At 33.8% G+C, this 25,984-nt stretch overlaps 1 protein-coding gene across 3 annotated transcripts in view; it reads left to right on the forward strand.

Annotated features, from left to right (window-relative positions):
- Window positions 1-25,984, forward strand: part of MEIS1 (Meis homeobox 1) — a 153,785-nt gene that overhangs the window by 100,353 nt on the left and 27,448 nt on the right. For all 3 annotated transcript variants that reach the window (XM_074207415.1, XM_074207428.1, XM_074207421.1), the window contains exon 9: window positions 22,075-22,151. In XM_074207415.1, coding sequence (XP_074063516.1) covers window positions 22,075-22,151 — 77 coding nt within the window. The remainder of the gene's footprint in view (window positions 1-22,074; window positions 22,152-25,984) is intronic.

Genomic DNA, 25,984 nt, shown 5'->3' on the forward strand with positions numbered 1-25,984 from the left:
ATACATTAACTTTATGACTTTTCTACTAGATTATTCATCCTTTGCTCCTAGCATTTTAAACCGGCAAAGTCATTTTGAATTTAGGGAACAGCCCTTCAAAAAAAGAAAGAACTGTTTTGATTAAAATCTATCTCTTCATTTACCAGTTAAAAGTAAAATTTTAAAAGTTCATTTTGAAAACACCAGGTTTTGACATTATTTGGCTTAAACTGATTGATCCCCCCCCCCCCATAATGTTAAAGTACACTTGGCAGTAATGAGTTTATGCTTATTAGAGGCCAAGGCTAAGAGACATAGCTGAGTCAATTCACTCACTTATTTTCCCCATTGAGCCTGATGGGTCCCAATCCCACACCTTGAAGTGAAAACATCATCAATTACCAAGTTGACAGGAGCCTGGGACTCAGTGTAAGGAGCTCCTTGGGGGTATTCATCTTGGACCAGAAACCACTGGCACTCAGCAACATTCATCACTTCCACCTACAGAGAATGATTGAGTAAATGGTGGGGTGAATAATCAAAGGGAAAACGCAAAATATGCATGTGTGTGTGAATTAGCTTGGTTTTGAATACCAAGAAAGGAAATCAGTCAACAACTAAATGTCTCACATAGTTGAAAATGGAAAGATAATTAACTATAATTAATTAGTTAATCCACAAGTACAAGTGAGATTAATAATAGTATCACCTTTGTATGGATTAGAGAAGTATAGAATTGGACCAAATGGTCTGTCAGAGGTTATAAAGCACAAATAGAACTACAAATGCAATTCAGAGTGCTGGTTTTTTTTGGTCAGGTGATATCACTTTCCTCCTCTGCAAATTTAGGTTGTGGTATTTTTATTACTCCTAAAATTACAGGCATCATCAAGCAGTTAGTTTTCAATTTATGAGGTACCTTTATTTAGTTCATCAAGGCTTTGTGTGCATATATGTATGTGTGTGTGTGTGTGTGTGTGCATGCACATGAACAAGGAGAATTGAAGAATGAATGTGATAATCTAAATAAACTGGATCTTACTTTTGTTTCAGTTATCTATCATTTCCCACTCTTGCCATCCTTACTCCAGATTCAGGGAAAAAATGACCTTTCTTTCTGCCAAAGTCAACTCCACTACTGTTCCTTGGTCCTACTCTGTTCTATTTTTCTCCTGAAGCTTGCCTTCTCCATTTATCTTATTGTCCACCCCCTCCCCCAACCAAGTAATCCTTCTCCTCTCTTCTCTCCTTTTCACTGTCTGATTATCTGCTGCTTACAAAAATGCTCCATTTATTCTTGGGGGTGGGGGAAAAGCTTCATATGACCTTTCTGTCCCCTCAGTGTATTTTCTTATATCTTTATTCTCTTTCACAGTCAAGTGAAGAGGGAAAGTGAGGAAGGGGGAGATAACCCTTCTTTGTATGTTGCTTTCTATGCTCATTTCTCAAACTCTTACAATCTTCTTCCAAAATCAACATTTAATATTTATTCTATTTAAGGTTACAACAAAAATATCTATTGTTACATTCAATTGCCTTTCCCTAGTTCCCATCCTTTCCTTATTCACATAACTTGATCTGCATCAGTTGACCTCCGCTCCTCTTGGATATGTTCCATTTCATGAGTTTTCTAAAACTCTTCTCTCTTTCTCCTACTACTTATCTGACAACTTATAAGTCTCTTTTGTTGTGTCATCATTCATATCCCCACTCATCATTGTTCCCAAGGCTTTATTCTGAGTCCTCTTATCATTTTCTATACTTGAAAAGTTTTGGAGATCTCTGTTTATTAGTGATCTTATCACACTCCATGTGTTCAGTTGACATCTTTATGTAGTTTATTTTTATCTTGAATTCTAAACCCCAGTCCTCAGTTTCCTAGTGAACATCACCTAATGCCCCACATACGTCTTAAAGTAAACGTGTTTAAAAGGGAACTCATCTTTTCCTTAAACATATTTATTCCTAACTTCGATACTGCTGTTGAGGGTTTACCCATGCTTCCAAATATTTAGGTCATAATCTCAAAATTATGTTTAGCTCTTTACTCTCCTTTCATTCCACTGTTCCCACATCCAATTAGTTGCTTAGTCTTATTAATTGTATCTCTATAGTATCTATTAAGTTTATTTCCTTTCTACTTACATGGACATCACCCTAGTTCAGGTCCCAACAGCCTAATACCCATTGAAACAGAATTCTAATCAATCACCCTTATTATTCAGTTTCTCCTCTGTCCAATCTGTCCTCCACAAAGCTGCCAGAGTAGTATTCCTTAAGCACAGCTTTGACCATATCCTTCATCTGTTCAAGAAATTTCAAGGGCTACCTATTGTTTCTAGGAAAAAATGCATGTTCTTCTATTGGCATTTAACACCCTTCATAATCTGAGTTCAACATGTACTTCCATACTGATTTCACATTATTGCCAATCAGTATTCTGGTCAAACAGATCTATTAATGCTTTTTAAAAATAATATTTTATTTCCCCCCATTTACATGTAAAGACAATTTTTAACATTCCCTTAAAAAAATTTCAATTCCAAAATCTTCTTTCTCCCTCCTTTACTTCTACCATCCTAGAAACTAGAAATAATTTGATATAGGGTATACATATTCAGTCATAGAACACATATTACTATATATTTTTTATTTTTGGTTTTTGCAAAGCAGTGGGGTTAAGTGATTTACCCAAGTTCTCACACAGCTAGGTAATTATTAAGTGTCTGAGGTCCAACTTGAACTCAGGTCCTTTGAGTCCAGGACTGGTGCTCTATCCACTGTACCTTATTAGTCATGTCGTGAAAGAAGACACAGACCCAAATGGAATAAAACACTATAAAAATACAGACAATGAAAAATAGCATGCTTCAATCTTTATTCAGCCTCAATAAGTTCTTTCTCTGGATATCATTTTTTTCATCATGAATCCTTTGGTATTGGCTTATATCCTTGTAGTCAAGTCATTCACAGTTGATCATTGTACAGAAATGCTATTGCTGTGCATAATGTTCTTCTAGTTCTGCTCACTTCACTTGTATCAGTTCAAGGTTTTTCTGAAATCTTCCTGTTCATTTTTTATAATACAGTTATATTCTATTACAATCGTATACTACAACTTGTTCCCATCATTTCCCAATTGATGGGAATCTCCTCAATTGCCAAATCTTTGCCACCTCAAAAAAGGACTGCTATAAATATTTTTTATATTTCTTCTTTTCCCTATATTTTTAAAAAAATATTTTCGTGATATCGATCCAGGAGTGATATTGCTGCATCAAAAGGTATGCAGTTCTCTAGCTCTTTGGACATAGTTCCATTAAATCAGTTCACAACTCTACCAACAATGCATTAGTGTCTAAATTATTCCACACCCCATACTAACTCTTCAAAACATTTCCTCTTTTCTAACATGCCTTTATACATTGTGTCCACTATGCCTAAAATGCTTTATCTCCTCACATTTGCTTCTTGGAATTTGTAACTCTTTTCAAGATTTAATGACTTAGAAGAAGCCTCCTATATGAAGATGTTCCTTATTCCTCCATTTGTTGATCTCCTTTGCCCTCATCTTCAGAATTACTTTGTATTTAATTATTGCGAGCAAGGTCTGTTTTGTTTGTTTTGTTTCTGTCTTTGAGTTCCCAGATCCTAGACTAGTATTTTACACAAAGTAGGTTCTTGATAATATCCTTGTTGAATTTAGTTGTAAAGATCATACCATTCAAGTTTTTATTATCTACACTTGCAAATTCTGCATTGTTTAATTTTTTTTTAAAAATTAATGTATAGTTTCTGGTATATGGGTCATATAGTTTACTTAAACTATATTTTGAAGAAGCAAGAACTTTTTTTTAATAAATAAGGCAATGTGATAATATATTGAATGGAGATGAGTGACAATTAAAGTGCTAATTTAAACCCTTAACCTGGCTATCCTTTTGTTTTTTTTATTTGTGGAGAGATAATTGATTGGTTTCTTCTGATACCAATATAACCTAGGGGCTCAAGTTCATTTGTCTATAACTCTCCTCTTGGTAGACTTTGATTACTCCATGTTTTCTGCCTGCTTCTTGGCAGAGTTGGTGAGAGTTTGGTAGAGAAGTGATCCTTCTTTTGATTTCTAATAAGACATCTCTATGTCTCAGTTTCTTCCTTTTAGCACTTCTCTCTGAAGAGAGCCTAGAACGTAGTATGTCCCTTTTGAAGCTAAAAGTCAGAAGAAGCCTCTCTCCTCTATCAAGCTGTCACCAACTCAGGCATGGAGTATTGTGTAATCACTTTCAACCAGTGAGGAAAATCTTATGCAAATGGTCTTGAGTTCATGAGTTAAACTGATATTTATATGAGCCGGAGAATATGATCCCAGACTTGCCCCTTCAGGGTTTTGATTTTACATTAAATACACACACACACACACACACACACACACATACAAGAATTCTTGAAGCAAAGGAATTAATTAAGATTAAGATTTAGGCCATACTCACAATTACTTTTCAATAGTATGAGATATTCTTGGTATTTTTAAATATTTCCTTCTAATTTGCTGTCAAAATCATGAAGGGAGGTGAGAATCCCAAAGAAATTTCACCATCCAGAAAGAGTTCATTAATAATATTTTATTCTTACATATTAAAGTTTGATTATTAATAAAAGTTAAATATTAATAATTTTATTTGTGTTTCCTTTGGAAGTGAATTGATTGTATTTTAAAGGCCTCAGAATTAATGCCAGGAAAGATTGGATCCCAAATCTGAAAGAGGAAAGGAATAAGCATTTATGTAGTGCCCACTGTATTCTATCCAACGTGCTAAGTGTTTTTAAAAGCAATATTAACTCATGTGATCCTCACAGCAATTTGGTGGGGTTGATACTATTATTATCCCCATTTTGCATCTGGGGAAACTGAGGTTAAACACATTAAGTACCTGAGTCAGAATTTGAACTTAGCTCTTTCTGACTCCAGGTCTTGTGCTTTATCCATTATGCCACTAGCTTCCATTTTTAAAACTGTGATGATAGTATGAAAGTTGGCAAAAAGAATTGATTGCATCAGAAATTTTATCACAGTCCTGACAGAAGTTTTTACAAAATTACTGCCCATTATATCTCAGGAATTTTATGAGAATAGCTTTTCTAGCTTAATTTGTGATCAGTATTATGTTAGTTCAACAAAAATCACACAAAATAAGAGCCCTTTAATATTCCAAAGATTTAATTAGGCTAAAAAGTACCAATAATGATGTAAATAGTTGAGTATCCTTTAGTGAACTCAGATGAGGTAAATCTAAGACTATTCTTCAAATTTGCTCTCCGTTGGAGGTCTCACTTTTAACAGTAGAAGACTGGAAGATGTTACTTGGACAAATCACTTTAGTTTTACAAACTAGAGATGAATTGACCTTAACACTACTCTACAATAGTCTGCTATTATCATTTTGGTTTGGTGGTAAACAATACACATCTGAACTCATGAAACAAAAAGGCACCAGAAATAAACTGAACAACTGAGTATTATATAAAAAGAAAGTATGTCAGTGTAATCTTCATATTGCAGTATAATTCATTTAAAGTCTAACTGTTTAAATAGAAAGGACTACTGACATGCAAACATGTTAAGAGGAAAATAGATGTTTCTGGAATTCTTCAACTTGATAGAAAAAGGAAGAAAAGAGAAGTCTCTTCTTTAGTACCACAAGGCAATGTCATCACAATGTTGATTAACCAATTCACAGTGACTGGGTTATCATAGGCATTTCTACCCTTGTCTTGTGGATTATCCCTGTGCCACAAACACAGTTACACAAGGCATAAAGGCGAGGGTTATTTCTAGGACAGATAATTGAACATTAATACTCGTTGACATTGTTGAAGGAATGATATGTCAACCTGACAGTGTCGATGTGATTCCATCTGCTGACTGGCTACACACTAAGGGTAAGTTTGTCATGATTAGACCCCAGGCCTTACTGCAGCAGAGTCAAAGAAGATGGACCTATTAATCACAAGCTTCCATTTTAGGCCAAGATAGGAGCTGCATAAACATTTTGCACTGTGTGCATTGCATTTGGTTTGAATCTGTTGTTGGGGGCATGGTTGGCAAAATATATTCACTATTTCTAATTGTTTGGTTTTTGTGGCAAAAGACTTTTCCTTATCTATGTTGTAGTTATTTTTTTGGTGGTGCTAATCTGCTCAACTTGAATAAATCAGGAATTTCAAATGAATACAAGCTAGGGTGTAAGGAGGTCTACTATTTTTCTTTTTTGTTTCCATTAGTGTTAATGCTTATGAGTTTCTGGTTTCATGGGTACGATACGTACATTCATTTAATTAAAAAAATCAGACAAAATTAATTTTGATCCACTTGCTTTTTATTTTTATTCTTAACAAAAAATTCTATAGACAATTTCCTAGAGGATTAAAAGGTCTGTGCTATTGTATTCCTATCCCTGATATCACAGAAGAGAACTTTCCAGAATCTTTTTTATAATAATTCCTGAGTGAGTTAATTCTGTTACTTTAGTATTTCCACTACCACACTTTATTGAAGATGTAACCATATAGAGAAAAGAAACACAGAGAATAATTACAAACCCCTTGGATACTCAAGTCAATTTTGCATTCTTAAGATAGGGGTAAACACCACAGTGGTAGTTACTCAGGTGTAGTTTTTCATTGCATAAAATGTTATAAAATAGGGCCCTTGAGAGCATTCATTATCACATATTGGTTAACATCACAGATTTTTAAAATCCCAGTTGCACTGAAGCCATGAAAAAAGCTTTCATCTGTAAAATTTAGTTTCTCTTTGTTATTAAAATAAATGAAGTCATTAAACAAAATATAGACATGTAATAGTCAAGTTCATCATTTGACATCATCAAAATGATGGAATTTTACATTTTTTAATTGGAGCAGTCATCTTAGAAGGATTCATATAAGAAACAATAGCAAAATGCAGAGGGAGTTTATTGATACCTTATGGTTTGTTATGAGCGATGTTCTTTTTTTCTTTTAAAACATTTTTCACTTAGGCCCTTTAAAATGAAGAGGAGTGTTGAAAAGGCAGGGAAAACATACAATCCTATTCTCCAAAAATTGATATTGACAAAATAAATTAATTTATTATGTGATCATTATATTTTATTAATGAGCTTCTATTAAGAAAATGCTAAAAGTCATATGTCTAAATGATTTTTTCCCCAAAGACTTCAATGCATAAACATATGCAAGCTCATGTGCACACACACGTAATTAGGTATGTTGGTCTTCTAGGGTGAGTTCTTCCTTTGAATTATCCCATCCAAAACCAAGGTTAAAAGATCCTCCACTCAATTTCTCAAGAGCACTCTTTATTGCCAAATGTGGCATTCATTTCCTGCCAGGGAAAGCAGGCAACTTGCCACCTCTGAGATTCAACCAGTAAAAGACAAAGAACCCTAACATATCCCTAAATTTTTCACTCTTGAATGGGCCTCACACCTTGAAGGATTCATCCATGCCAGACTATTGATTTTTTTTTCCCTGTATAAGCTGTATAATGTAGAATATTGTCTCCTTAGTACCATAGTACTCCCTGGGGGGGTGGGGGGAAGAGTGTAAGCTAGGCACTTAGGTTCATATTGAACTCTTTAAGACCATGATGGAGTAATATTTAAGTGCATTTATCCATCTCTCTATAGAATTGGGCAGATCAGTATTGTCTATCCCACCCTCCTGCCTTTCACAGTCCTAGTGGCTGGATGGCTGTTCCATTCTGTTCAGAACAACATAGCAGTAATCTGGGTAATTCTATTCTGCCCTGGTTTGTTTATGGGGATCCTATGATAAGTGACTACTACCTGAGTTAAGAAAGATCTTCAATTCTGTAAAGTATCCTGAGATTCAATTTCTAAGAATAAAGATATTTGGACCAATTAAGCATTAAGACCTAGAGGCAACAAGGAGCTCACTGATGTTACCTGGACAGAGACTTCACTTGGGTAAAACAAAGAACTGAAAATTGTCCTTATGTGTCTCCCATACCAAGAGCTTTCTAAAGGTCTTTGTCAGTAAAATTGAATATTCTAATGAAATGAAAGATTTCAAATACTTTTGAAATACCTTATGCCTGGGAGACTTAGAGAAAGAAGAAAATTTGGTCTTCTATTTATATTTACCAGTTAAACAAATATATGCACAGATAATGGCTTAACATAAATGTAAATTTAGGGTTTTTTTAAAAGGAGAAATAAATATCAAGCTTCTAAGACATCTCCCCAAGTTTGCGCACACACACACACACACACACACACGGGATTTTTATTTTTACTAAAAAATGTTTAGCTTAATGATTTATAATTTTTGTGATACTTATTTTGGGAGAATAATTGTTTTTAAATCATTTGTTGTTTTACATAGTTTGTAGAGAAAAAGGATAACACACTGTATAGCTCATTCAATTTTGGTCAGTAGTCTGAAGTCAAGTCCCTTATATTATGATTAGAAATGCTTGTTTGATCATCACCTACATCATAAGTACTATGGCAATCTTAAAATGTTATATATATATATATATATATATATATGCATATATATATATATATGCAAGTTTTAATTTTTTTAATCAGTCTTAATTATGGTATATGCAAAGCACCATTTTCAGTTGGAACATAGCTTCCAAACAGAAGGCAATTTTTTCCCATTCAGGTAGCCTTTAAGTTCTTATTTTCTCTTTCATTATCAATACAATTTATAAACTATATTAATAGTAGCCATAGTTTTGGGCTAGACATCATAAATTCTGGGTTTCCATTGCTAGTTTTACATTTTGTACAAATCGCTTAATCTTTATAAAATAAGGAAACTGATAATTTTACCTTTAATCATACAGGATTATTTTAAGGATCAAATAATTTTATTCACGTAAAAGCACCCTGAAACCTGTGACACTATAAAGGTTCAGTGTATTTATTTCAACCCATTCATTCCATTGGTATATATTTCATTGGTATTCATGTGATACCAAAATAATACAGTAAGATCTTCAGAACATTGGATGGAACCCTATGATGAATGTATAGTAAGTCATGTATGAGTGTTGACAAGATGGGCAGGGGATCTACTAGGTGTGAGGCACTGCTAAGCCCTTTATAAAGATCTCATTTGATCCTCACAACCACCTTGGTAGGCAGGAACTATTCATTATCCTTATTTTACAGCTGAAGAAATTGAAGCAAACAGAAGTTAAGTGACTTGCCCAAGTTCATACAGGTAGTATATGTCTGGGAACAGATTTGAACTTGGTCTTCCTGATCCTAGGCTCAACATTCTATCCATGGTGCCATCTGTCTGCTTCTAGAATGGGCAGGCATGAATAAATTATACCTGTATCTTTGAGGGATTATATACATTAATAAAATCACTTTGTGAAGTAGGAACTTTGTCTTTGAGAATCCATGATAATTGCATGTGCCCCCTTCCCCAATGAAGATTATAACTTTGAGACACCATTTTTTTAATACCTTCTAATAATGGGCCTTTTTCTAACTGATTAGTATAGTCTAGAGATGATGTACATGCAACCCATGACCAGACCCATAACTCAATCCTCTCTTTTTTTTTAGGACCTACCAGGTTTTAATCTACTAGCTCAACCTATAATGAATCAGTATCATCTCCAAGGTGTAATTGGAATAGGATTGCTTGTTTATGCATTAATACTACTAAAAATTGTTAACTTTTTCTTAAAAAATCCCCAAACTCATCTCTTGTTTTCCAATTGAGATTATATTAACGAACTGGGCTGTAGGACCTTGCTAGAAGTATGCTGAGGCATCTTCTTCCATTCTGATGTCTTTTTATTATTTTAAGGACTCCCACAAACACATTCAGGCACCAAAGAATTGAATAAGTTGCTACAATGATCTTTCCCTTACTCAGTTTGGATCAATGACTTAAAAATATAATTTTTAATCAAAGATGTGGACCATTCTTCTTTCTCCTTATAATCTGCTTGTGGAGATACATGGATTATTCAAGGAAAATGACATTAAAAAATAATTTCCTTAAGAAGGTTTATAGAGATCCACTTGATCTATAAAGTTTTCAAGTATTTCAAATAAATATAAACTCTTTAGTTTTAAGATAATATATATCTGAAATTTTGCTCTTAAGAAGGATAATCTTTTAAAGAAATAAATTCTTGAGGTACATTAAATTTTTTTGAACTGAGGAGAGATGTAACTAGTTTCAAGTAAATTAGCTTAGTAAAGATGAAATTCATTTGAATCTTAACTTTGCTTCTGTATACTCTCTTGTTTGGAGTATGTTGAATTGATAATGCCCGTGTGTGGAAGAATTCTGATTGTTTCTTTTTGCTTCACTCACAGCTTATAAAAATGCAAGTAGACCCTACCTAATGAATATTAATAAGAGTGATGTCTAGATAACACATAAACCTCCTAGATCTTTGGAATTTGGATGGAGTAGTCAGAAAGGATTTTTGTGGCTTTATATAAATGCCAAATTTACATACTTTTAAAGAGTAAACATGATCTTAATATTTTAACATCAATATTCTAAAGTAGAGACTTTAGAGAGTTAAAAAGCTTAATTTATTTTCTTTCCATGAACATTATATTCAGCAAGGTCTGCATTTTAAAAGACAGGAAACGGTTAGCTAAAAAGAAATTAACTTAATCCCCCTTCATTAAGTTCCAGTCCCTTTTTGTTACTTAGAGACAAGTAATAATTATATCCAAGGCAATGCAAAGCATGTTTTACACTTTTGTTATACAAAAGAAATGTAGTTGTTAAGGAGACAGAAAAAGAAAATGAGAATACTGATAAATAGTGATTTTTTTCCCCCCTTATATCTTCTGTGATTCTTGAAAGTAAATCTTATTCAGGTAGTATAGAGACATTTGATTTAGTTAACTGCAAAAATGTCAATCAACCAATTAAATCACATCTTTCCAAGCAAAGGACATTTATATACCAAAACTGGATATAAAACTTATAAATCGGTTGAAGATTTATTTTAAAATAATACTATGTAAAAAAGTGAGCAATTTTTTAAAGAAAAAAATTGGTAGAACTTTTCAATGTAGTACAATATATCAGTTAAGGAAAGGGTTTTTTTTTTTTGGTATTGCAAAGAGACTAAAAAAAATTTGTCCTTACAAAGGAAAAAAAATCATTAAAATGTAGTTCTTTCCATTATATACCATTATTTGTCATTTTTATTGCTTTTCTATAGTTTTCATTGCACCTTTAATGGTATGCTTGGTCAGAAAAGGTGAGAGGGAATGTGAACACACTTGGCTGCTGATGCTGCTGTTAGTGCCTGCTAGCTGTGCTTCAATCCTTGTCCCTGTAGATTTTAATGTCCCCACAGACTGCTGGCAGCCTGCTTCCAGCTGTGGCAGGCATGATGCAGTGAATTGCTTTTGAATGTTCTTTACTCAAATAGGCAGTAATTACAAGCTTAAAGAGGTTTAGTGGTCCAGTAAACTACATAATCACCCCTGAATTAGCCTAGGCTCATCAGTTGCAGTCCAGCAAGCTCAAGTCTGCTGTTTGTATGCAGTCTTTATCACATAGCAACCTGATCAGCAGGTGTGGAACAGCAAGAGTCCCCCATAAACACAACTGTCTACTGGGGACAATGATCTCTAATGAGATGAGGCTACACCATCACTGTAATTTAAGTGGGAAAATTAACACCAGAGAATGTGTACCAGTTCCAGGGGTCTTTAGTCATATCGAGAACAGCATGTGCTCTCTTTTTTTTCTCTGTCTCACTCTTTCCTTCCTTTCTTCTTCCCTCTCTTTTTCTCCTTCCCACTTTCTCTCTGTATACTTCCCTTCCACCTTTCTCTTTTCCTCCCCACAGTGTCTTCCTCTCTTTTTCCTAGCCCTTCTTTTCTATACTCCCTTCTAAGAAAATTCCATGGAAGAATGCACTGTTTTTACTTATAAGTTATGGGTACTTTATTCTTTTACAAGGATATGTTGTGAATATTTAATGATGGACAGGGCATCAGTGATTGCTGTCAGCAAAGAAATATTTCAAAATAGCATCACGTATTTCATCTTTTGGTATATTTTCCTTCTGATTTCAAAACACTTTCTTGTAATGTGGAAAGGAGTGAAACATTCTACATGAATATTGCTAGTTTCTGTCCTACATACTTTACTGTCCTAAATATGACAGATGAGTTTCAAATAGTTTGAAAAAAGATTCTGATGTATATCATGGATATGATGACATGCCCCTTTTGTGGGAAAAAAATTTAAAGCGGAAACGTATTCTTCTGTCCATAGAAGCATTAAGGGAAGGGAGCACATTGATTAAAACAAACTCCCTTGGCATTTTTACTGGCTTAGGTTAAATTTCATTTTCTATAATATCAAATTGGAAGTGGGACTGGCAAAATAGAAAAAAAAGGAGATAATGTTTGAAACACGAATACACAGAAAGTGAAAGACAATTGAACAAAATAAGTAGAGGTTTTGTATAAAAACTTTTTGAGTTAATCTATTTCTTTTAAGTTGAGAGAACTGTTCTTAACCTGCACCAATCTCCCCACCTGCCACTTTTGAAATTTATATAGTCAGGTTCAGTAAATAACAATTATTGAAGAATATGACTTGTTAACAGATAATTTGACTTAAGTAATCAACTGACATTTGATTTCAGCAAAAGTAGAGACTGTTTTATGAAGTAAATCTTGTGTATCTTTGACCTTGATGTCATGAAAAGAAAGAGTTGTCATTTGTATTCTTATTATGATACCTTTCTTAAGGGTTCTAATTCTGAGGGTTGGGTGGGAAGAGTGTAATGTTTCTAAACATGGCTTGAGATTAAAACCCTTTATATAATAACTTCTTAGAAACAAAAAAGAATTGGAGGTATCTCATTTAAAGTTGAATAAAATATAACAACTATACTTTTCAGTATTAGTTTAAAGTTGTTCTTTTTTGATTAAGCTGATAGGACATCACATTAATAAATAGATGGTGGACAAATTGGTTTGGATTAGGTTTTCTATCTTCTAGAACACATTACAGATACTTCTGTTAGGAAGCCAGATGTACAGAAAAAGGAAACAATCTAAAAGTCCTGGAAATATATAAGAAAATTGGCTAAACTTTTTTTCCCAGTAATATTGTACTATTCATGATTAACCTCACTCAGAATAAATAGGATAAGCCTATCCATCATCACTAAGACAAGAACAGGGTAAAGAAATGCTTTCTCTGGTTCCTCAGGGCCCATGCTGTGAGGCCACCTTGTAGGTGAGACCACCTTACAACAAGGTCCTTTGGTTCTTCAGTAACTAAACTCCTTTGGATGGAATCCAAGACAGACTTGTCTTATACTGAATTTCGCTCTATGGTAAATGGTGTTGTGGCAAGGTTCCAGTGAACCTAACAGTGGGTATTCTGTAGTGATTTCTTCACTTGGAAATCATGTTCATGCTTTGGTAAAATCTTCTCTAAAGGTCTTAATGAAATAAAAATTTGAAAAGATATGATTTTATAGGAAGAATCCCTTACTTCTCAGGAAGATTTGAATATTTCTATATGAAATTTAATACCGCTTTCCCCTTCACATGTTTTATTCTTTCCTACTATTAATTTGTTTGATTTTTTTGAAATATGAAAATTTAACATTTTAAATATACATATACAAAATTGATAAAAAATTAAGTACTTTTAATTAATTTTAAACTTTTCCCCCAAAAGATATGAACTATTATTTGGAAGGGATCTTCATTTATCCATTCAAAACATCTACTAATGTTGATTATTAAAGGGTATTATTATAAGATATGTAGCTAATGAATGATGCCTAGATAAATTACTATTTACCATTTCCTGAAACATTTTATTTTTAGAAAGTTCAAAGGATTCTAGGATTCTTAATATGAAGATCTCTGTCATTTTTATTTGGTTTATTTTATATTTTGTTGATGTTAAAGTTAATTTAAAGATAAGTTGAAAGGGCCATTTCAGTATTGGCAGAATGGACTTTCTTTGTAATTGGTTATAAAACAATGTTTTCACTGCTCTGCATTGTAAAGATAGCCTCATTAGTGCATTTCAAATACAAAGATTGTTATGAAATATTAACTAGTGTTCAATTTTTCCTTAGATGATTATGTCATTTTCATGAGATAAGATCAAGTTTATAGACTCCTACTTGACTTTCCTAGCTGCACACCTCAACTTGGCAACTTCTTTAGCCACTGTTGGATATAAAAGAAATCACAGGGCTCATCTGTTAAAAATGATTCAACTAGGCTGCAGAAAGAGCAAGCTCTAAACAATAACTGCAATACATTTAGTCAGTGTGCAGCTAGGCGATCTAAGTGTGTTGGATGAGAATTAAGAAAGCAGGTTGAAATCTTGTGACTTCACTGATGATGTTCCAAACATTTTTGGCTACTTAGCAAGCACAGACACCCTCTTTTTTTTTCTTTCCCCTTTTTGATTCCAACATGTGTGAGGATACAGGACTCAACTACTATGAATTCAAGCTATGTTCTTAGACTACACCATGCACTGCTTTTGTAATGCAAATGACAGGCACAAAGTGTCTCTTTGATAATGTGCAGTCAGGAGACAAAAAAGCATTCACTGAAACAGTAAAACTAATTCATAAAGCTGAAAGACAATAAGAAAGCATTATGGATTTTTTTAAAGTATCGTAGATCAATGTAATTGTCACAATGTAAGCTATTCAGACCCTATGCTCAAGAAAAATATGGCAATGTCAAGTTTACTTACATTAAAAAGTTTTCATTGGCAAAAATAAACAAAATTGAATTATAATTTAATTGGTTGACCTTGCCTTTTTATATTCAGGCATAAGGTCCCTTGATATTGTTTATATTCATTTATTTCAGAAGGAATTATAAGAAAGTCACTAAAGGTTTTTGTTGTTTATTTGTTTACATGACAGAAATCTAGTGGTTAAGATCCATATGGCTGGATTTCGTTTTTTCTTTTAAGGGAGTATCTCTCCATCACATACCGGAGTTTAACTTAGGGTCAGCTTATATTAATGCATTAAACTTAGCCGTGGAGGAGGCAGAGGGCTGGAGGAAAAAGGATAAAAGAACTTCCGAAATGGTTCTCCCAACATATTCAGCCAAGCAACAGAACATTGCCTTGATAAGAGTTCCTTTGGACAGTTGCCATAACTCCTCACGTTAGATCAGGAGCTCCCCCAGTGCCTATTCCCATCCCTTTTAAAGCAGAGCATGTAACATTTTACTTGAAGATTGCTTCTATCCCTATTGCTTTGTTATAGCTGTTTTGCAGTTTCAGTATTGAGGCAGTTCTGTGTCACAAGAAATTACTAATCTGAGGTTTGAGAAGGGACAGCTTAGCCTTCCATTATCTCACCAGCAAGCTGTGTACAGGATTATTTTCAAATTTTCTGCTGCTATTACAATGTGCTGTTATAGTGGGTAAGGCAGTGAGGGAGGGAATGTTATTGATACTTGGTTACCAGGACAGATAAGATAAAGTGCATCACTGTCCTGGCATCTACCCTTGCAGTCAGGGGTGAAAAATTTGATGAAAAGAGTTCAGTTGAACAAGAAGTATCATTAAGATATGAGTCTGGATATTTTCAGTCTCTATTTACTGAAGAGCTTCTTTTCTATTGATGGTCATCTGAAAAAGTCTGATTGATTGTTCAGCTAAACAAGCTTTCTGATGTGTGTTGAACCAACTGACTTTATATATGCTGGAGTCACTTACCCACTCATGCAATATAACTTTAATTTAACATCTATAACTTTCTTCAGAAAGTTGCCATTTTTTCTCACTTTCTGTTTTTTGTTGTGGTTGCTGGTAGAATGACAGCTCAGATTCTCATTTTGCATAGCTATTTTTTAACCTTTTCAGACTTTCTGGGACTGTTCCTATCACTCTGAGCATACACCCTTGTGATCTTTTCTGTTTGATGATGTTATTAAGTAATCACTACTATACTTACATTATTATTAATAGCAATGCTGTAGATCCTCAGAAACTCATTAATAATGGCAAATTTTAAATATTTGAACTCTAAGGAAGAAAGCACAGGTTTGGTTTTTTCAATTTAAAAATTCTGTTTTTAAAAATTTACCTTATTTGTTAACTGTTTGGTTATACCTATTAAAAGGGGTTACACCACCCTCTTTTCTCTGAGTTTAGCTTCCCTCCCCCTATCCCCTGTCCTTTTTTCTACTGCTTCTGACAAGGCAAGCCTAATGCACATGTGCTAGTTGGATGCTGGAAGGGAGGGTCAGCTTTCCCTTCCCATACATAATCACTGTTTTATAGCTTTCATTCATTCCTGAGGTGTTAATGCAGATCAAATGGGAAACACTCCAGAAAGAACCCTCCTAGCTACTGCTGTGCTTTCCTCTCCAGTCCCAATCGTTAATTCTTATTGTAAGATCTAAAGGTAATTTTGTTTGCTCTCTTAATGCGTTGCAGCTCTCCCAGTGGCCCTAGCATATCCTTTCTCAAATTCCCATCTTGATCAATTGTTTGCAAATAATTAAGCTTTTAAGAGATAATGGCATGAGGCTAATGTACACAACAAAGTAAAGGTCTCAAGTCACTGTCTATTGGACTACGGTTCAAATTTGCTTTGATATCCCAAAGTGATTAGGTTGATTGGTGTCTCTGGTAAGTGCAATCAGTATTTCCTTTATAAGCAACTATTAATATTTTTAAACTTGTCATTTGGACAAATATACTAGGGAAGAGGAGGCAATGGATCTTGTGAGAAGAGGGAGTGCTGCTATTCACACTAAGTATAGGAAAGAAGGATTATTTGTAAATGTTTGGAGTGAATTTCCCATTTCTGGATAAAATGGCAGTTCTCCGGGCTCACCCTTGATCTCTGTTGCAGTGGGATGTCTGCCATTGCCTGTGGCCCTTGCAGGCCTGACTAGCCCTGTGGGTGGGAATGCAACAGGGCTTTGGATGTTTTAGCAGGAGTCTTGCCTGTGGCATGTTGGTTCTTTGTCAGGTCATTTTTCTTTAGGCTACCAAGGAACAACTCCTAATGTCCACCAAGAGCTTATATAATAAGGATGCACAGGGTTTCAGACATTTCGAACAGATTGAGTTTCAGTTAAAAAGCCTGTCTCATTGTGATTTTTTTGGCTGACTGAGAATTAGCTATGTAAAGTCGTGGCTTTCATGAGATTATAGCAATTATAGATTTTTCATGAAATGGAAAGTTTATGCCACACTAAGCCAGTAACTATGAGAAAAAAATTAATTGGTTGACCTTAAATATAACATGGTTTAGGAATTGTGCTTTGGTACATTTTAGTCGAGTTTTGTGTGGTCTTTTCTTTTCTTTTCTTTTTTCAGTACTTAATTTTGTCCAGTCTTATCCATTTGAAAAAAAAAAAAACAACAACCTCGAACAATTGGAAATTGCTTAATGGAGACAGAGTGCTCAATCCTCATAGCTTGAGGCAGCTTAGCAATTATTGCTGCATGAAATTAGACACAGTTTGTTCCAATTACTTAAAATCAGATCACATGAAAAGTGACAGAAGAAAATAAGGAAAGAGTAGAACTTTTTTATGCTATGATATTTAAATTATAAAATCAGAAACTAAGCCACACGAAGCAGCAACACAAATTTGCACTTGAGATTGTAAGTAGCATATTAGGATTCTTTGAATGTTTAATGACTCTGGTCAGTCTAATGATTCAAAGGGGATTTTCTGGACAATGCTTGCATAAAGAAAATGTGAATTCCACCGGCTTTATAAGTATGTATGTGAACTTGCTCACAAACAGGCATACGAAAACACTCCTGAAAACACAGCACAAATAAATTACTGTAACATTTCCCCATTTTCAATGTAACTAAAGATAAATGGCATAAATATTAATTTTTATCCAGTTCTGGTCATGACATTAAGATAGATAACAAGCTAGGGCAAAAAAGATATAGTCATCAAGGTAAACCATAAGAGAATACTGACATATTTATTGAGCATATTGGACCTCTTTTACAGTGACTTCCTAAAGAATTGAAAAAAAACTTTAAGGGAGAAAATTCTATAGGCAGAAAATCATGTGTATGCCATAAGGCTGGTCTTTAAATGATAAATGCTTTATATAGAGAATGTTATAACTGGATGTAACAACTGTATAATTTAAAAGTGAGCCTGTGTTCTGGTTGGGCAACAGAGCTATGAATAAAGTGTTGCTAACGTGCAATTCTATGGTGATACTGTGTTAGGCTATCATTTGAAAATATAAGGTATTTATTTATATTAGGACATATATATCTCTATGAGATTCTAGGAGAATCACCATGGAAATGCAACCATTATATACATTGAACTGCAATACAGTATTTTCCAGGAATAGCATAAAAGATTTCTTTAGTCTCTGTATTTTGTGGCATGCCTCCATCCAGTGGGAATTAAGAGTTTTTGAAATATTCTTATTCTACTCTAAAATGTGTTTCCACGAAAGAGAAAAGAAAGTCCAGATATGAAGTCATAGAGATATGCTGTGATTTTATTTTAACCCACTGTATTTATGAGATTTTTAGCTCTTGACTGAAAGCATTAGTTTGAACAGAGGTGTAGAGAGAGGCAAGAGCACAGGGCTAGGCTTCAGATAACTAGGATTCAAAATCTAGCTTTGTTCTTATTTCCCCCATACACTTATCCCCCCCCATGTCACCTTGGGTAGATTATTTCATCTCTTGGAACCCCAGTTCCTTTATCTTTAAGAGGAGGTTGAACTAGGTTCTAAATTTATGATCCAATCACTGTGTCTCCTATAGTCTTCCAGGTTCTTAATTAGAAAGCACCATAAAGGTTTGTAATGTGATATATGTGTATAGGATATATATGTATATGTATATATATAATATAAATGAACATGTATTTGTGTTTGTATATATAAATACACACAATTGTTCTTAAGCCTCAGAGCTACGCTGAGATAGGTACTAGGGCTTTTAGTATCACCATTTTACAGATTAAACACATAAGGAGAATATGGAATCAGAGGACCTAGGTTCAGATTTCCTCCTCAGCTGCTTTCATATATTTTGGTATTGTTTTGAGTGTTGCTATTATTTCTTAGAAGTTATATTATTCTAGTATTCAATTTTGTCCAGTCTTATGCATATAGGGAAAGAACAGCAATGTCCTGAACAATAGAGTGCTTTCTATGTGACCTTAGACAAGTCTCTTAACATCCTGGACCTCAGTTTCCCTTATTATAAAATATGTGAGGTACCTTATAGCTTTAAGTCTGTATTATTTTATAATGTACAGTGAGCTTAAGGGATTGCCCATATTCACAGTCAGGTGGTGGCAAAGGCAGGATTTTCAACCATCTTTTGAATTTCATCTCCAGCCTATTATCCACTGTGCTTTTATACCTCAGTGCATTGTGAGGTTTACCAATTCTGTTATCTTTGGCAAGGTTTTATGGATACCTCTTATTGTGATAGAGTTTTGAAGATATGACATGGTATAGCATAGGTGACTCAGTGGACAGATTGCCAGACCTGGAGGCATGACTCATCTTTCTGAGTTCAAATCCAACCTCAGACACTCAGAAAATCACTGAACCCTGTCTGCCTCAGTCTCCTTGTCTATAAAAATGAACTAGAGAAGGAAATGGCAAGCTACCTTTGCATTTTTTGGGGGGGGGAGGGAAAGAGTCAGACACAACTAAAAAACTATTCACCAACCACACAGTGTAGCATAATTGACTTGAAGACACTCTCTTGTTTTTGATGGTCTTACATAAAGGACTTCATTTCTATTTTTCAACAGAGTGAACTCTAGTTCATAGCAATATAGGCTATTGCAGATTATGTACTAAATGAGTTTGCCATTCACTCTTGTTGAATTATAAGGAATACTAGAATGGAAATCAGGTACATTATGCTGAATAGATCTCTTCACCTAATCAGGTTTCTCACCTGTGAAATGGGAGTGACAATACATTCTTTTAATTTCCTTGGAAGGTATACATTGACATTTAATTAAAATCTCACCTATAAAATACTTGGGGGCTCTTTAAAGGAAGATACCACATTCTACAAATGTAAACCTTTATTATAACTGTGTGCTTATTGATTAAATGCCAAAACCAAAGATAATTACAATGTTTATGGAAATAATTGAGACATCATCTTTCCTTCTCATACTTGCCTTCCCTTTTACAATAATCCCCATGTGTGCACCTATAGGACATGCTTTCAATTACATATAGAAGCACAGAAGTGGTCATTAAGATGATTTTTTAAAATCATATCTCATCAGACATTTAAAGCTATGCTAATTAAGCCTTCAGTGGACCAGAATTTGGTTTAGGTGACACAGGCAGCTAAATTAAATGTTGTGATTGTCTTCCTGACAATTAATAGAAGACTGAGTTGATGTCTGAACATTTTTTTAACTTCTAAAGTTCACTGGGATATGATGATATTATTTTTCATTTAATAGAATGATGTCAGAGAAGGATATTTTATTTTTAGGACTCTCTTTTTGCCTGAGATGTAAATTTCAGAACTGGGCATTTTTAGAACTGGAAGCAACTTCAAGAGATCATCTAGATCCATTCTTAACCATTTCCATACCATAGATCCCTTTGACCATCTGGTGGAACCTAAGGAAAGCATATCCGAATAATATTTTTAAAAGCATAAAATAGGATTACAAAAAGGAACCAAATGAATTGAAAGATTTTTGTAAAATATACTTTACAAAACAGGTTCACATACTCCAGGCTAAGAAATTTCTCATCTACCAAGCCTCTGAAAGGTGAAATTACTTGCCTGAGAACATGACAGTCACCTACCAGTGACAGGGCTTCCATTTGAACTCATGTCTTCTGACTGTTGACACCCTTTTCATTTCACTCATAGAACTTATGATTATAATGTATATATTCTTAATAGAGCTAGATGGTGAAGTGGGCAGAATACTGAGCCAGGGACTCATCTTCTTGATTTCAAATCCAACCTCAGACACTTACTACCTGTGTGACCCTGATTTGATCACTTAACCCTATTTATCTCAATTTTCTCATCCCTAAAATAAGCAAGAGAAGGAAATGACAAAATACTCAAGTACCTTTGCCAAGAAAAGTCCAAATGAAGTCATGAAGAGTAGGGCAAAACTGTACAATAACAAACTTCTTCTGATTGTTGCCACTCTTTCCATTTCAAACATGGGACTTACAATTATGGTTTGTGTATTATTAAGTGTGATTGTGCAATAATTTGTTTGGGTTATTCTAATGAAAATGGAGGTTTAGATTTAGCATTTTCTGATCTTGTGATTTGTTTGTTTGGTATTCATTTTTATATATACCAATGTATTATTTTGAGCCACATAAGACTTTGCTGTTTATTCTTAGGCAAATTGACAACAGCCTTTTTACTCTATTTTGAGTAATATTGAAGATTCCAGTACTTATTGACACAAAGAATAACTATTTTAGTTGAAGTTTATTTTGGAATATTGAATGCAAAGTAAAATTGTGATCTTAAACGGTAGTTTTTTTCCTCATTCTGGACATATTCATATGTGATAGTGTAAGATGTACTGATCTCTGTGTTAATTAACTTCTGTGGGTCTCCATTTTTTTATCTATAAAATGAGGGAGTCAGATTTGATAATCTTTAAAGTTCCTTCCTGTTTCATAGATAATTGGGAGATTTGTGTGCCAAAATTAATTAATTCGAATTTTTGCTTTTCTAATACAAAGTAAAGCAAGACAAACCCCTAGATCCTAACTTTAATTCATGTGGGTACAGAAAATACTGTACTAAACTTTGAATTGCAACAAATAAACCCATTAAGGATAAACTCAGTATCAAGGTATTGCAAGTATTCTAAGTAGCTATTTATACACTTCAGTAATCTTTGTAATTGGCTTGTCTTTTACTGCCATTAATTAGATGATGTAGTATTCCATTAATAAGAGTGACACACCTCAGCATTTTCACCTTTAATTACAGACTTCACTAGGCACTTAGGTTATTGACAAAATGGCCTAAATATTGTCTGATACACATATATTTTTGTTGTCTTTCAGCATCCTTACCCTTCTGAAGAACAGAAAAAACAGCTGGCACAAGACACAGGCCTCACTATACTTCAAGTGAACAATTGGTAAGTAATTTGACGTTTACACATAATCAGTATTCGAGCCTCTGGCAACCTGCAGCTAATGTTTTGCATTATGAAGACACACCCAGCCATTGCAGCTTTCCCTGGTGGCTTGTTGATGCAAAGGTGAAAACTAGTCTACATTCATTGACTGAAGGTACTGAAGAATTCTAAGCAAGGAGTGTAGAGCCTTTACTCTCATTTTAAAAATGCACACATTTTATAGCAGGAAATATAAATGCTTGTTCAGAAAGATATTAGAATAACTTTAACCCCTTCAAAACAATCAACAACTCAAGAAACATTGAAATATGTGTTTACTAGAAAACACCCAAATTCACCACCATCTCTTACATCAGATTTACATTATTGCATGAATGGAATCTAGGTTCTTTTATTGTCAGTTAAGGAAACTTTTCTTCTCTGTAGTACCAAAATATCAAAAGGAAGAAATTCTTAATATTTCTATTTGAAGAAGGCTATTCTAAACTGACCCCCCTGAGGGGTATGTGGTCTGATTCCTAAGTTAATGTTTAAGTTCTGGATTTTTGAAGACCAACATCAAGTACAACATTAATCTAACACCATACTGACATTTTATACCAGTAAGGCAACAAAGCTTTAAAAAAGGATGATTGATTGCTTTTTTTGTGAGTGCATTGAAAGTACAGTTTCATATTGTAACTCAGAGCATCTCTTCGAAGGGTATAGAAATTGAATGCCCTATTAATTAAGTGTAACTAATTAATTGTATCAATGTTTTTAGATTAGGGTTTATGTTGAGAAACCTTATCTATTTTGAAGTAAAAATCAGAAAAGGCCAAAAGGCCAATGAAGGGAAAGCTTTCCATGGAATTTCAGTTTGAAGAAAAAAAGGATTTTTTTCCCATTTAATAATTGTCAAAGATTAATATTGTTGAATCACTGATTACATGGCCTAATCCATTTTAGTGAATAAATTTGTTCTAGATGTCGAATGCACCTATATTAATAAACCCTTCTCTGTTAGAGAGACTAGAAGCCTATGGGAGAGATTTCAGATATATTAAACCCCATTACAGAAAATGTAATTTCTGTCAATATAATCCCATGTATTCCTCAATTTAGTACTTTGGAGATAACGAGCTACTTACAATATATTTGCCTTTGGAGGATTAATTTACAAAGTGCCCTATCTGGGAGACACAGACAGACTCACACAAGCATTGCTTGTAAGGGTTATCAATTTCTGTGACCTTACAGCAGCCTTGGGAGATCCTTCCCCACCCCCCCATCCCTTTTAGTCAGTGAATAGGAAACAGAATGCTGGGAGTAGTATGTGTTACTCAAGCATCATGCTGAGGTTGTGTGTGTGTGTGTGTGTGTGTGTGTGTGTGTGTGTGTGTGTGTTTTAAGGTACTATGGCATCTTGTTTATTTAAAACCCCTTCACAGTCACAGATTTTGACTTATCTTTTAATATGTGTTTGTGGTAGACATGTTTTCTAGGTCAGCTTCTGAAATTTGCATATTCTTCCAATTTAAGCTGACTGCTGGGTACTTTTATACCATATAGAAGTCACATGAACTTAAGATGCCCCCTGAGAAATGCTCCAAGATTAAGGGAAGAGAGCATAGTGAATCCTCTCAATGAGAAAAATGAAGAGTACTCTCTCATTCAGGTGATGTGTTGGCACAGACCATCATCTCCTCTCCTCCTTACCGTTGCTAGCAAACTCAATCCATAAACTTAGCTACCAGAGAAACATTCTCTTGTAAGCAAGTTTTCATGGGCAATAATAACCTTATGGGAAATTTCCTGCAGATGAAGAAATCGACTAGATTTTTAGTAAGCCTAAGAAAGTCACCAGTGCTATTTTTCTGTACTCTATAGAAATGTTGCAAAGGGGTATTTTATTTTTTTTTCTTTATTTCCTACATCAAGTTAAGTGTCAGGAATCTAGAGGAAAAGTTGATTATTTTTATTTGAGTGCTCCATTGGAAAAGGAGGTACAGACAAAAGTTCTTATGGGGTTTCCAAAATTCATAGTTTGCTTTTTTTCTTAAGAGTTTTGAAATAAGTTTTAAAGTACAGTAAATTATGCTGCCAATTTCACTGTAATATCAACTTTTAAATGTAACTTTAAGCATGTGGAAAATTGTTTTTGTTTCACTTTAAGGAAACGAATTCAGTATTTTCCTATTGCTACTACTTTCTCTATATAAATACATGTATAAAAGACATATGAGTTTGGGTTGTTTGTATGTTATTGTCCCAAGTTTGAAAAGTTGCTTCAAAATATAACTTCATTGTTTATGGAATTTTCTCCAAATTGCTTGATTTTTTTCTAGTAGAGCAGGAATGTTTTTTACTCATGTTTGGTGAAAAAAATGACATTCCAATTTTTGGCTTTGGTTTTAAAAGTTCTATGATCTGAAAATGAGCACATCTAGAAAGGATATTGAGACTAATAATATGACAGAATCTGTAATCATGACATCTTCATAGACCAAAAAGGAAAATAACCACTGAAGAGTTTTTGTTTTCATTTAATGATAGAGGAGAATGTAAGGGGTTTCTTCTATTTAAAAAAATTTGGTCATGGATAGAATACTTTTCTAAAGAGAATTTAAGTTGCTTATTACTGGAAAAACCATCAATTTTACAGTAGTTAGTTTTTTGTCATTTTACCATCATGTTATTCGGCAATAGTTTTCTAAAAATTTTTTGTCTTCCCTCTTAGTTTCCTCAAAACTTGTTAACACACATGTGCATTTTTTAAAGTAATTATGATTCATTGTAAATCACTGTTGCAGAGATTAAATAAAATGCTGAAGGGCAGCCTGGGTACAGATAACTCATAAATTATTGGCAGAAACATAGCATATGGGAATACATATAATGCGAAAGAATAATATAAATGCATGTCAGATAATAAGCCCAGCATAGAAATTTAGAATTTCTAACATAGAAATATGTTAATTTTAGAACTAAAAATATATCTCTTCTTTCTTTTAGTCTTCTTTTCATTCTAATTGTAAGGCCTACAAGAAAGAAGAGATATTTTTAGTTCTTCCAAATATATCTGGCTAAGATGGGTTAAAATTCTGATTCCAAATATTTATGAGTTATGTAGATGGTCATGAACAATTACTTATCTATCAGAATTTCTATTTTCTCCTCTATTAAATGAGAATGATGATAATTGCAATACAGACCTAATAAAGTTTTTAGGAGGAAGGTGCATTATATACTTTAAAATACTTTAAATATGAGCTCTTAGAGCTCAAAATCTTATTTTTCTTCTCTTGGTTAATAGTTATTCTTAGGCTAAAGAGAATGGAACATTCAATAAAAAGCACCAAGACATTTCCAAGTGGAAGAGAAAATCTGGAGCTAAGTGAAACAATTTTGAGAGTTATTGTTTTCTGTCTAGAGCACTAGTCAAAGAGGAAATAAATTAACCCCCCAAAAGCTCATCAGTAGCTACTGTAATTTGGGGCATTCTTTTTATAGATTGTAAAATTTTCCAAAAAGAAATCTTGAATCATGCACATAATGGTAAATTATATGAGAACTAAAGTAATTATATAGATAACTTAAGACCAAAGTGTTGTATTTTTATTGCAATTATGAAATATTTGATTAAATTCTTGATTTTATCTGTAAGTATAGATGTGGGCTTAACTTCATGTAAAAAAATTCTTTTTGAAATAGAAACCTTTGTATGACCTAAACACAGTACATAGATCTAAGTATTTATGAATAGATAGACATCTATATGTATACACATATACATAAACACACATATGTGTATATATGCTTCACCTCCCATTATGTAATAATCAGTCAAAAAG

The sequence above is a fragment of the Macrotis lagotis genome, chromosome 1 (assembly GCF_037893015.1).
Source record: "Macrotis lagotis isolate mMagLag1 chromosome 1, bilby.v1.9.chrom.fasta, whole genome shotgun sequence".
In the NCBI taxonomy this organism is placed as follows: Eukaryota; Metazoa; Chordata; class Mammalia; order Peramelemorphia; family Peramelidae; genus Macrotis; species Macrotis lagotis.